Genomic DNA, 14149 nt, shown 5'->3' with positions numbered 1-14149 from the left:
GTTAAGTCCGCCACACACACCATGCAAAAAACACTTAAGCTACCTTGGTCCATCACCCAGTTAAACGTTCGGTCGTTACTTGGGCTTTGTACTTAAAATGGCTTGGGAGTTTGATCGCCAACACTGCCAAAAATTAGTAGAATGGATTTGGAGAAAAATAATTTAAGCGGGAAAAGAAAGAAAAAGTGACCCTCGGCTAAATTGATAAGGGTGAACGGAATTATTGTTTTCTAAAAACAGGATGTTACCTAGTTTGAAAGGTCACAGTGAGGATTAAATGAGGTAATGCTCGAGTCAAATGTTTCAGTTCAGTTTCACAATGGTTAAAAAGATGAATAAAAGCCATTTTGGGTTTTGAAGCAAAGGAGTGGTTCCGTTTGATGTGTTTTGAAAAATCACTGGTGCCCCAGTGGCACATGGCTGAGGCAGGAGGATTGAGAATTCAAAGCCAGTCTCAGCAATGGCGAGGCATTAAGCAGCTCAGTAAGACCCTGGGGATATGGCTCAGTGGTTAAGTGGCCCTGAGTTCAATCCCCAGTACCCACCCACACCACACACACACAAATCACTGGTGTCTTTGTGGAGGATTATAGTAGAATCAAAAGGGAAATAAGGGCACAGAGACAGGGTCTGAGTTGCTTGGGCTATCCTCAAACACCAACTGCCCAGCAAAGCAGGTTTTATTCCTATTTTTCTTTTCAAGGGGTGGACTAAATCTGGGGTGGTTCTGTACACCTGCAATCCCAGGGGCTCAAGAGACTGAGGCAGGAGGATCACAAGTTCAAAGCCAGTCTCAGCAATTTAGGAAGACCCTATCTCAAAATAAAATAAAAATGGGCTGGGGAATGTGGCTAAGTGGTTGAGGGCCGTTGGATTCAATCCCTAATTGCCACGCCACCCCCCCTCCCCCCAAAAAAAGTGAACTAAAAATTTAAAACCAAATAGTACTGATTTAGTACAATTCGAAGGAATACAGATAAAAGAATATGGATGACATGAGACAGCAGCATGCTTTCATTGTTACTATATAGTTTATTTAAACCAAACTATAATAATAAAGAGAAGAGACAGATGGCAGCTACCCAGAATCTCTGGATTATAGATGCAAAGTAACTGGGACAAGTCCTTGGACCCACACCTCAGAAACAGACAAGTCAGCTGCATAAATACAGAGAACATAAGACATAAGACACAAGACATTCACAGCTTTTTGCTTGGTGTTTCCATTTTAAACATATGTAGGTTACAACTTTACATTTTAAATTACTACTCCACGCATTTTTGACAATGGCAAAGGATGCAATGGTCCCCCACACACCCCTCTCCCCATGTAAGCAGACCTTGATCTGCAATACAGAACATTTCTGTGGGGTGCTAAATAAATCCTTAACCCATAGAAAAAGATTCTTAAAAATCAAATTAATACAATGTTCTTCATGTTATGAGGAGGAGGAAAGGGAAGAAGAAAAACAAGACATCAGGAGATACTTTAAATGTATAATATCTTGAAGTCTCATCCCCTTCCTCCAAGCAGGGGAAAATGTTTTAACTGATAGAAAAAAGAAAGTGACATCATAACATCCTACAAGGAGGAAGAATACTATTCTGATGCTTCCATATAATAAATACAGCAGGTAGCAGGTAGCAGAGCAAAATGACACAAGTATTGGCTTGGTTTTTTTTTATTTCTATGCTTATAAAAAAAATATTAAGCTTCTTTGTGTGGACCGAAAAGGCATTAACCATGGCTGTTGGTCTTTGGTGCCTGCATAACCAGTGGCGGCTTACAATTCAGACCCATCCTATAGCAGGCTCCACTGCCAGCTGTCTGCATGCTATTTCCCAAGGAGTTCTTGTCTTCACTTTACAGTGCTAGGACTCCTGGCTTGGTTACATGCTCATGTGTTCTGGAAGAACATAAGAAATATCGTCCCACGGATGGCGATACAGCCCCTGCTTCAGTCTCTTCTGATCAAGATAGTGTCCTGAAATGGAGAAAATACATCTTTATGGAAGCCTGGTGAGGGGCAGAGGGATGAGGGAGGGGAAAAGAGTTTTCCTGACACAAAAAAAGGGCAGGCATAAAGAAATGGGGAGGGGCTGGGGATGTGGCTCAAGTGGTAGCGCGCTCGCCTGGCATGCGTGCGGCCCGGGTTTGATCCTCAGCACCATATACAAACAAAAGATGTTGTATCTGCCGATAACTAAAAAAAATAAATATTGAAATTCTCTCTCTCTCTCTCTCCTCTCACTCTCTCTTAAAAAAAAAAAAAAAGAAAGGGGGAAGTAAATTTGGATTCCACAGGTAAAACCAGCCACTTGGCAAAAGGGGAACTGTTATTTAATGCCATTTTCCTAGGCTAGCAGAGTCCTTCCCAAGAATAAAGGAACAAGGGTAAAAATAAGGGGAATATTAAAGAAAGAAAGGATTAAGAATGACAACTAAGAAAAGTGTGACATCTCTGTTATAGATATTTACTACACAGGTAAGTGGTGCAGCTTAACTATGGGGGCTTAAAGGGAAAAAATTGCCTAAAACAACAGTAAACTCACCAATGAAGCCCATACTTCTTCCCAGCACAAAGATGCCATTGAGGGCTCCAATGTCAATATATTCATCAGCTTCCTCCCTGCAACACACAATCAACTTGTAGTTTTAAAATGGCTCACATGACTGTCCTCCTCCAGGCACCCAGTAACTACTACTGCCTGGGGATAAGCAGCTCTTTGGTTTCAAAATGAAAAAGAAGTGCTCTGGGTGGTAGGGTTAGAGACAACATTTGTTTTCTTTTTACACCTCTTTATATTTATACTTTCTAAATTCTCTATCATGAGTACACATTACTCATAATTGTGTATCAGGGGTTCACCTGATGCTCTGACTGTATCCCTTGTGGCTTTGAAACTTACTTTTTTTTTTCTTTTTCCCAACCTGCTTCTCCCTGATCTCCTCCTCCCTTTCTCCTTCCTGATCTTATCTTCCCTAATCTTCTCCTCCCTCATCTCCTCTGATCACATTCTTCCTGATCTCTCCTCCCTAATCTCATTTTCTCTGAATTACCTCTTTTAAAAAACCCCTGTTCCTGCTGATGGGCAGAATCACAGCTTTTGGGACAGGAGTCCCCTGTGTTTCTCCTTTGCTAGCAAAGAAATAAACTGCCTTTTTCCTTTTTCTCAAAACCATGTCCTTGTTATTGGACTGGCATTGGGGACAAGGACCGAGCTGTCAGCAACGGTTGGGAAGAAGGAACAAAAATCAAAGCTGAAGAAGAAAATGGCTGCAGTGCTCACCGAGTAAAGGACCCACAGTTCCTAAGCATGTCTACAAACGCAACTCCGATGAAACCATCTACATTCAGGATAAGATTTGGTTTCTGGGAAGGCAAAAAATTCAAAGCATTTAACATCATTTCTCATTTTTTTTCTTTTTAATTTTGCACTGTTACTACTATTACTATGAGTTTTAAAATCACAAACTCTCCATGTGCTGGAGACTGTGTCAGTTCAATTCCTAGTGTACAGTAAAGGAATCTATGCCTAGTACACACTTCTGTTGGTTCAATTTAGTTATGTAACAAAAATTAAAATTTCCAGGGAACCAGATTTTATTTTGAACATACAATCAAACTGCTTTCCATTTCCCCTAAGAAACTCACCCAGAAACACGAGTAGCGAATTTTCCCTTTATTACCTTTGAGGTGGTAATCTTCTCCACTTCCAGTGCATAATCGAGCAGCGGGGTGGCAGGGAAGTGTTGTTTGACGTAATCTTTGAGGATCTGTACTCTCATGTCAGGGTTATTTATCTAAAAAATGGACCCAAAGTTATAGAGGAACCCACTCCAACACTGCTGTCAAGGGAAATGTTCATACTTGGGCCACAAATGGTCAGAGCCACACATCTTATTCTGGAAATGATTCTAGAACCTCATCCATGTGCACTATTCCACATAGCAGGGATTATGACACTGCTGTGGTGCTGAAGGTTTTTGAAGTCCACTCACGTCTCAAAATAAACATTTGTAGGTTCTTCTACATTACATGCCTTGGAGACATTCAAAAAGTTAGCCATGCAGTGTTAAGCAGGTGCTCCAACTGAAGATCTAGGTTCTAGCCACTAGGGCCTAGTCAAGCTAACAAGGTTTTACACTCAGGAAGTACATGCTAATAGTCAGGTGGCAAAGTATCCCCACAATCTGAGGAAAAACTCTAGACCTTTGATGAATGGAGTTAACCATCTCTTAAAAGACCCACACCTAGCCAGGCATGGTGGCACATACCTGTAATCCCAGCAGTTCAGGAGGCTGAGGCAGGAGGACTGCAAGTTCAAAATCAGCCTCAACAACTCAAAATAAAAAATAAAAAGGGGCTACGGATGTGGCTCAGTGGTCAAATGCCACTGGGTTCAGTCCCTGGTACCAAAATCAAAACAAAACAAAAAAACCCACATCTGTCAGTGGGGAAGTGAAATGATTTAGACACACAGCAAATCCCAATACCAGTGGCATCCTCCTTCAGCAAACCCACAGACTTCAGAAAGGATGGAGTCCAAGGCCTGAGTGCTGCAGAGCAGGTACAGCATGATCTTAGACAGAAGGCCTGAGCTGTAGATTAGAAAGGCGTGACCTATTCAGAACCTGAGCAAAGTTCTGCAGGGCCTGGATGGAATGGTCCTTAGCGCTAATGACCACCCCTGGCAGGTTCTAATATAGTCCCTGCTCATCAAGCAACCTCTGGATGTCTAAACTGAGGACTACCAAGCAATCAGATGCCTAGACGGGGGTGTCCTGGGTCACACACCTGACCCTCTTGTTTAATGTGATTCACACTCCTCACCTAGATAAATGAACTGTCCAATTAAATGAGGTTTCTGGAGTTACAGGGCCAAGGACTTACTAAGAAGCTGCCCCTACTTATAAGGCCCTAAGCAGCTGCCAACTATGTCTTCTTTCTCTTTTTTTGTACATGTAACATTCAGCCCTGAATGAGACAATATTAACTTTTAAATATTTATTGTCTTTCTCCACTTGTCTCTGCCAATTGTGCTTCCCTTGAAGTAATAATAATTATTTGTACTGAGGATTCATCCCAGAGGCACTTTATCACCAAGCTACTTCCCTAGCTCTTTTTATTTGTTATTTTGAGACCAGGTATTGCTAAGTTGCTGAGGCTGGTCTGAACTGAACTTGTGAATCTCCTGAGCTGCTGGGATTATAGGCACCATGTCTGGCTTGTGTTGATATTTATATAAAGCAGAGCAATTTCCAAGTGGAAGTGTTAGAGCCTTCCCACTGATCTGCCATTACCACTTTCCTTCTGAAATGAGACCCAAGAAGGGGTGCTCTGCAGCACAGATGACAGAGAACAGAGGGGCTCCTAACCTGGAGCACATGTAATGTGAACAAAAAATAAACCTTTGCCCTTGTAGGCCACTGAGATGTGTGGAGTTGTTTGCCACTGAGGCAAGAGGCACTATCAAGCATAAGGCCACCGACAGGTTTCTTTAACCCACCCTCACCTCTTTTTTTTTTTTTTTTGGTACTGAGGATTGAACCCAGGGGTGCTTCACCACTAAGCCACATTCCTAGATCAGCTGCCTTATACTTGGCATCTGCCAACATATCCATAGCTTTTAGCTTTTGCAAGTTAGGAGCATGGGTGTTTTCACTAAACCAATCACCTCCTGTCACCTCCCATCCTACAGTTCCACCCCCTATTAAGTAGATAGATAACTTACAGATTTCACTCGATGGCCAATACCCATAATCAGTTTTCCTTCCTTCTTCATCTTGTTCACAAACTCCATGGGGATAATGCCACTGTCAAAGGCCTTACTGAACATCTTGGCTGCTGCATCCAAGGCACCCCCAAACCGATCCCCCTATAGTAGAAACAAGCACATCCTGCCCTGAGCTTTAAGTTATCTTCAACTTCACAAACCAATCCAGGATGCCTGAACAGCCCCAGTCCAGGGTTTTACACTCAGTGGTCCTAGTTCTAGGACCCTGTTGCAGTCTAGCAGCCAGATGTCAAAGCCCAATGTCCTTCCTGTTCACCTCCCAGAATGACAGTACTTACAATGGTGAGCAGCCCCGAAGTTAGGCTGGAGACAAGGTCCTTCCCAGCCCGGGCACAGATGATGGTGTTGTGGGCCCCAGAGACAGCTGGCCCATGATCAGCTGTCACCATCAGACACATTTCAATGAACTGGCAAGAGTACTTGGGCAACCTAGAGAATATATACAGATGCATGGAGAGGAGAGATGGAATAAAGGCCAGTAGCCACAAGGCCACACTCCTATTCTCCCATCTCCCCAGACAAATGGCTCAAATCCGAGAAGGGTAATTCCCTTGCAATCAAGTCTCATGCCAACTCCAAGGCATAACCTCTGGACTTCTCTGTTACCAAATGCTACTTTTAAGACAGAGTTAGCAATGAGGGTTTAAAATCTATTTCTTCAGCCATTTTTAGCATGTCTCTAAATAAAATACAAAATAGGGCTGGGGATGTGGCTCAGTGGTTGAGTTCAATTCCTGATATAAAGAAAAAAAAGAAGATTGACCCTAGACACACTACTCAAGCTGTCCCAGCCCCACTCTTTTGATAGGGTAAGGTCACTAACTCACCTTCTCTGGAACCAGAGGAGGCCAAGGACCCCACCAATGCCCATCTCTTCCTTGAAGACCTCAGTGATGGGCATGCCTGCATAAATGAGCTCCTGTCCTCGCTCGTCACAGATGCTGGTCATAAATGAGGCAGGTTTGCGGATCAAACCCAGCTCCTGGGCAGAAATAAGGAAGAGGAAGATAGGGCTATGGTGACCATCATAGATTTCTGTAGCTCCACCATCTGTGCTCTCAGAACTGAAGTGTCCTGGAATGATTTGGCCACTCTGGTGGCCAAGCAACAATTCCCAAAGTTCCCAAGGACTAGGTGCAAAAGCCCTCTGATTAGACCACATGCAGTATAGAAAACAGGGCACCACACCTGGTACCCACTTGATACTGGCACAAGTTCCAACCTTTACTGAGCATTTGTTGGGCCAGGCGGCGCACTAAGCGGTTTACATCCACTGGTTCATTTTAACTTCGCAAAGCAGAATCATTCCTTCTATTACAGCAGAGGGAACCAGGCTGAGGCTCAGTAACCAGCCAAGCTCACTTGGCTAAGAAACTGAAGCAGGAACCTCAAAGGAGATCTTTAAAACACTTCAGATATAGCTGCAAACACCCCACCAAGAATGTATTGACACACAGAGCTGTAGAAATGGTGGAATGCCCTCTCAACCTGTTCTTCACTAAGATGAAAGGGACTGAACTCCTGAATTCTCCATTTCCAGAGTTGGGGCATCACGACAGAATTGTCAACCAATTGTGTCCAACTTCATTTCTTCACATTTCTTCAATTATCCCCTATGACATTTGATTTATTTATTTAAATTTATTTATTGGTGGTAGAGATTGAACCCAAGGTACTCTACCACTCAGTTACATTCCCAGTCCTTTTTATTTTAAGATAGGGTCTTGGTATGTTGCCCAGGCTGTCCTCGAACTCCCCATCCTCTTCCTCTGCCTCCTGAGTCACTAGGATTACCAGAGTGTGTCACCACACCTAGCGAACAATTTAATAAACCTAATACTATTCAACTGCCTAAAGAAAGGCTTTATCAATTTTCACTCACATCAAGAATGGATGAATGCAAGAGTTTTCTCACACCTGTATAAACATAATTTATCATCAAATAATTCAATCTTTGCAGACCTATTAGGGAAAATTGGTATGTTTTATTTTGGTTCCTTTCATAAAATGAAATGGTACATTTTTTTTTTTTCATGTTGAAAAGACATTTCCTACCTATGTTTACCCCCCTCCACCTTTTTAAAAATATATACATATATGGGGCTGGGATTGTGGTTCAGCGGTAGAGTGCTTGTCTAGCATGTTCGAGGCCCTGGATTCGATCCTCAGCACTACATAAAAATAAATGAATAAAATAAAGGTATTGTGTCCAACTACTTCTAAAAAATAAATATTAAAATATATATACTTTATTCTATTTATTTATTTTTATGTGGTGCTGAGGATCAAACCCAGAACCTCACACGTGCTAGGCGAGCACTCTACCACTGAGCCACAAGCCCAGCCCCCCCAATATATATATATTTTTTAGTTGTCAATGGACCATTATTTTATTTATTTTTTTATATATAGTGCTGAGAAAACAAACCCAATGCCTCACATGTGTTAGGCAAGCACTCTACCACTGAGCCACAACCCCAGCCTGTGCACATAGTAAGCAAGCACTCTATCATGAGCTACATTCCAAGCCCTTTCTATTTTATTTTGGGATAGGGTCTCATTAAGTTCCCCAGGCTGGCCATGAACTTGTGATCTTTCTGCCTTAGCCTCCCAAGTAGTTGGGAATACAGGTATGCTCCAGTGGTCACAGGATCTTTTTTTTTGGTACTTGAGATTGAACCCAGGGGGAATTAACCACTAGCCACATCCCCAGATCTTTTTTATTATTTTATTTAGAGATAGGGTCTTGCTAAGTTGCTAAGGCTGGCTTTGAACTTGCAACCTTCCTATCTCAGCCTCCAGGGACACTGGGATTATAGGCATGTGCCACTATACCTGGTGGTCACTGGGTCTTTTAACATTTACTCCTAAGAGTCCTTGTATATCAAGAATATTGGGGGAAAAAAAAAAAAAAAAGGTGGGACTGGGGATGTAGCTCAAGGGTATCGCGCTCGCCTGGCATGCGTGCGGCCTGGGTTCGATCCTCAGCACCACATACAAACAAAGATGTTGTGTCCGCCAAAAAACTAAAAAAAATAAATAAATATTAAAAAAAAAAAAAAAAGAATATTGGCCAGGCACAGTGGCACACACCTGTAATCCCATGAGCTTGGAAGGCTAAGGCCTTACATGACTTAGCAAGACTCTATCTCAAAATAAAAAAAGGGCTGAGGATATGGTTCAGTGGTTGAGTATCCCTGGGTTTAATCCCTGGTAGCCCCCCCCCTCAAAAAAAAAGAATATTGGCTCTTCATCTATGCCCCATAGATAATTAGGCAGAGTGATCTATCAACTTCACCCCTAAAATCCCTTACCAAATGCAAAACATTTCTAAAGGACATTATTGCCCCAGCACCCTCTGTTTCCTCATCAAGTGACAGATGTGGGAGACACAGGTTGCCCAGGCCCTGTGGGACCTGTATTTGTTTTACTCATCTCACAAGCTCCAGCAACAGGCAGTGGGCAGAGTCCAAGATTTAATCACCGAGGTTTCTTCTAAGTGAGCGGTTACATCATTGCTTTTTAACTAGTTGAGAGGGCCTTGAAAGGCCAAATCAATTTAAAACCTACCCCACTGGTCCCCAAAGTTTCCCCTACCCTCACTGCTAGGGATCCCAGGCACCTACCCTGGCCCAGGAGTAGTCCATGGGCACTGTCGGGGGTGGCACCTCTTGGGCAGGAACGATGACTCCTTTGGCCACAAGATCTTCATATACAGACCTACGAGGGAGAAAGAGGCAGGGAACAACATTCATTCCTGCAGATTTTATAGATTAATAAATCTGGGCTCCTCTGTCTAACACCACAGGCCACCTCAGCTGTCAGTGGTTCACGTCATAGGTTAGATTATGAGAATAAGTGAAGAAAAGTGCTGGCCAGGACTGTCCTCACTCCTCCGCCCCATATCTCCTCAGGATGGGGCTTGATAGAAAGCTGGATCTGGGTCCAACAAAGGACAGGGGGGAGCAGAGTCAAATTTAGGAGGTAGAGGTGGTAGAAGAAGAGACAATGGGATCTCCAACAACTTTTTTGGTGGTACCGGGGACTTAACTCAGGAGTACTAAACCATTGAACTACATATCCCCACTTTTTAAAATTTATATTTTTTTACTTTGAAACAGTAAGTTGCCAAGGATGGCCTTGAACTTATAATCTTCCTGCCTCTATTCTTGAGCCCAACAACTTAGCAATCAGAGGAGATACATTTCCATGCTTATCTCTCATTTATAGCCACCAACTTCTGGTCAAGGTTGTGGGCTCAGAAACTGGACCTGCTGCTCTAAATCAAAACAACAAAAGCCAAGAGAACAATGATCTTGCACTGTCCACACAGTTGTGCTAAATGCCTGAGAGGGACCAGAAATAATCAGATGCCCCAACGTTATAGAAGAGCCTGTTGTCCTCAGGAGGGGCTTGGAAAGGGTGGGGGAGGCCAGACTCTTCCTGAAGGTCTACTTACTGGATGATTTCTCCAAGTTCATCAAAGCTTCGGGGCACAAACACGCCTGCCTCCTTCAAAGCCTGGTTCTTGGCGACTGCTGTTTCAGAAGCCTGGTTGGCACAAGCTCCAGCATGGCCAAACTGGACCTGAAGGCAAAGGACAACAGCTTCACTGGGCTTCTTAATCCCCCAAGGGAGAAAAAAAGGGTACCAGGAAACATCAGTGCTGATCACAGCTGGCCTGTGCTAAACAGTTTCTACAAATCACTCCATTTGAGCTTTAAGAATGCTCACTAAGCATGCAGGATGGATGACTCCCATGTTATAGAGGAGGAAATGAGGCACAGCTCAGGAGCTTACTTGAGATCACATGGCTAACATACACTGAAGCCAGGGTACAAAGCCCAGGCCAATTCCAGAATAACCTTCTTCATACTAAGCCACATCCAGCTTCCTCTGGGGCAGTCAGTGGTCAGGGGCATGGGAAACATGGCTTGGTTTTGAGCAATATGTGAGAAGTAAGATTAAAAATTGGCAATCTTGGCCTAGCTGAGCTCATAGACACAGTCTCATTGTCTCATTCTACTTTTATAAAACATGCACCAACATTTTTCTTAAAAACCTCAGAAGATATCATGCAAAAATATAAATTTCCAGCCTCTTTAAAAAAAGTCACATTTTCCAACAGTAATCCTGTATCTCCACATAGAAACAACCACCTAGAGCCAATCGGCAACTGCCCCCTTGTGTTAGAGTGAGAACTGAGGTAAGATCAAATCCAGGGGAACACAAAAGAGAGCAAAAGAGAAGAAAGGCCCATCAAAAGTCACATGGTAACTGTCTTCAATCAAATGATGAGGAAAATAAACTATCCTAAACATCTGGTACAAAACCCTGACTCAGGGTGGGGTACAGTGGGAAATCTTAACATTTAACCTGTACAAACATCATTTGCTACCAGTCAAGCACTTTCTTTTCCCTTGTTTTTTTTCTTTTTTTTGATGGCACTGAGGATTGATCCCAGAGGTTTTCTACCACTGAGCTATATGCTCAGTCCTTTTAATTTTTTGAGATAAGGTCTCATTAAGTTGCCTAGGCTGATTTGGAACTTTTGATGCCTCAGTCTTCTTGGTCACTAGAATTACAAGGTGTGCATCACTGTGTTGGCCCCATCCTACCCTTTCTTATAATTTGATTCACCTCATTCCTTTCATGCCTGCCCAGTTTTCCTTTATGGGGCTGTAACATAATAACACAGCCCAATGAGCATTTAGGTTCTTTCCATCTTTTGCCATTACCACATGGCAATGGGCATCCTTAGATTTGGATGCATGCATGCCCACAGGGCAAATGTGCAGAAATGAAATTACTCCTTTGAAGGAGATGTGCATTCTAAAATTGGATACAAACTGCCATTTGGAGGTAGGCAGGAATCTGATGGGGAAAGGTCAGCTTTCTAGGGAGAAAGAATAGTGTAACCAAGGCTTGCTAGTAGGAAACACTTCAAGTTTACAACTTGTCATTGCTGTAGGAAGCCTTGAAGGCCAACTTTCCTCTCTATACATATACAGCACTAAGGTAAGGCTTTATGCCCACAGGCTATTCCACAACACTGATGAACTAATTGCTGACAAGTTCTTATGTGATGAACCATCTCAAGATACAGAACTTGTCCAAGCTGCATCATAGGGGCTGCTCAAGTGTGGCCCCAGCAGAAAACAAACAGTTTAGCTCAGCAGAGAGCAAAAGCTCAGACAATGTTTGTATTTAACACCTATTATATATATGCTGCCAGGCACCTTCACATGCATTATGTCATTTTAGCACAGCAAGCACAAGCCCCTTTTCCTATCCAGCCTCTCCAACATGGTGTCCCTACCAGGCCCCTCCCCAGCTGAATTTGTGTACTCTTCCTTCTCAGCCTCTTGCACTGGCCCTAAATGCCATTCATGCATCACCTTCTCATCTAAGCCTCAACTCCTGCAGACAGCAAGTAGGGACTCGAGAGTTCTGTGTGGACCTTAATCTGCTGACGAGAATGTCTCTTCCAAGTGGACATAAGCTCCCGGAGAGCAGGGCTCGTATGGGCTTTGTAGTACCCAAGCAAGTAAGGCACATTTACTGATGGAGCTAGCTGCTTAATGCAATGACCACACAGCTCCCCTCAAACCCTCCCTCTTGCCCCCACTCCACACCCATTTGTGACCTGGAACAGGGAACCACCATACCTCAGAGGAGAACATGGTGGCACACGTCCCAATGCACCAACAGACCACCGGCTTGGTGAGGCGGCCCTCCTTGATGCCCCGGCAGATCTTATATTCCTCAGTGCCTCCTATCTGCCAAGGAACAGAAAATTAGAAAAGTGCACAAGTTAGTAGAGCTCGTCCTGAATCATTCCAAGACCAGCACTACAATAGGAAAAATTGCCCCAAATCATGCAAGGGACAAAAGTCACTTGTATCCTAAGATATACAACTTAGCTACAAAAATGGGAGTATGTAAGCCTTGGCCAAATGACAGAAAGTTTAGACTGAGGAGAGTCAGCCTGAAAGAAGGGAGGAATTCCAAAGAGCATGTTTTTTCAGAAACATCACGGAGGAACCAACAGTGACAACCTCTGGGCTGTGTCTCCAGAGTATGACTGACAAGAAACTGTGACCTTTGGTACACACAACTAAAATGCTTGGAATTTTAACTAAAAAATGCTTGACTCTTTAAAAAACTTGAGATTATGCATTATTTCTACAATCATAAAAAAATTGGAGGGGGTAATTGGGGGTTATAGCTCAGTCATAGAGCATTTGCCTAGTATATGCAAGGTTCTGGGTTTGATCCCCAGCACAGAATGTTTTTTAAAAGGGGGGTGGGGTGGGGAGTAATTTAAAATCCTAACTCACCTCTCCAAGAACCACAATCATTTTGACTCCTGGAGTGTCCTGGTAACGTAACACGTGATCCATGAATGTTGAGCCAGGGTACCTGTTGACAGCAGGGAGGAAAGAGAGGATCAGAAGGTGGTCTGGAAAGGTCTAAGCAAATATGTGAAGCACCCCTGTATATACTGGAGACACTGATTTTTTTCAAGGGTGTGGATGTCCAATGAGATTTAGAGAAGCCCCAGGAATAACAGAGGTGGGTGAAAGTGGCAAGATAGCAAATATCACAGACAAGAGAACTAGAGAAAGTAGTGGAGTTATTTAGTTTCAGAGGAAGAGATGGGGCACAGAATAAGCCTACAAAAAAGGTTCATTCAGCAGTATGAAATGAGAAACACATGTGTGGTGATTTTCAACTATATCCACAAATTTGTAGGAAAAAGTAGAACCAGATACCTTTGTTTTGGAACATGGATCAGATTTACATTCTCATGAACAAAAGATGACAGGGTATTCCATGACATAGAATTCCAAGACTAGGTTATAAGAGTGTCTTGAGGGGCGGGGGCTGAGGCTGTATGTAGCACATGCCTCTCATGCATCAAGCACTGAGTTCTATCTTCAGCGCCACATAAAAATAAATAAATAAAGATACTGTGTCCATCTACAACCAAAAAAATTATTTAAAAAAAATTTAAAAAGAGCGTCTTGGGGGCTGGAGTTGTGGCTCAGTGGCAGAGCACCTGTCTCACACATGTGAGGCAGTGGGTTCAATCCTCAGCACATTAAAAAAAAAAAAAAAAAAAGAAAAAAGAAAAAGAAAGAAAAATAAAGGTATTGTGTCCATCTATTAAAAAAAAAAAAAAAAAAGTGTGTCTGGCACTCTCTCTTAAATTGCTCAAGATAAATCACTCACTGAGAGGTGAGTGCCAGTCCTTAGATAGCTGCCGGGTCCTCAGGACACTCACGAAGCCCAAAGAATAGCCAATCAGCCAGTTATGTGAAAGAGCGATCTCCAACTACAGGCAAGC

General features: G+C 43.0%; 1 protein-coding gene across 2 annotated transcripts in view; it reads right to left on the bottom strand.

The window, feature by feature from the left end:
• Positions 1-1012: 1012 nt before the first annotated feature.
• Positions 1013-14149, bottom strand: part of Acly (ATP citrate lyase) — a 40118-nt gene continuing 26981 nt past the window's right edge. For both annotated transcript variants that reach the window (XM_076870547.1, XM_076870548.1), the window contains 11 exons: positions 13140-13221; positions 12468-12578; positions 10259-10386; positions 9426-9519; positions 6627-6781; positions 6078-6228; positions 5737-5880; positions 3692-3805; positions 3292-3374; positions 2554-2630; positions 1013-1985 (listed from right to left, as the gene is read on the bottom strand). In XM_076870547.1, coding sequence (XP_076726662.1) covers positions 1891-1985; positions 2554-2630; positions 3292-3374; positions 3692-3805; positions 5737-5880; positions 6078-6228; positions 6627-6781; positions 9426-9519; positions 10259-10386; positions 12468-12578; positions 13140-13221 — 1234 coding nt within the window. In that variant the 3' untranslated portion in view covers positions 1013-1890. The remainder of the gene's footprint in view (positions 1986-2553; positions 2631-3291; positions 3375-3691; positions 3806-5736; positions 5881-6077; positions 6229-6626; positions 6782-9425; positions 9520-10258; positions 10387-12467; positions 12579-13139; positions 13222-14149) is intronic.

This window comes from Callospermophilus lateralis, chromosome 11 (genome assembly GCF_048772815.1).
Source record: "Callospermophilus lateralis isolate mCalLat2 chromosome 11, mCalLat2.hap1, whole genome shotgun sequence".
In the NCBI taxonomy this organism is placed as follows: Eukaryota; Metazoa; Chordata; class Mammalia; order Rodentia; family Sciuridae; genus Callospermophilus; species Callospermophilus lateralis.
This window is presented reverse-complemented; position numbering and strand designations above follow the sequence as displayed.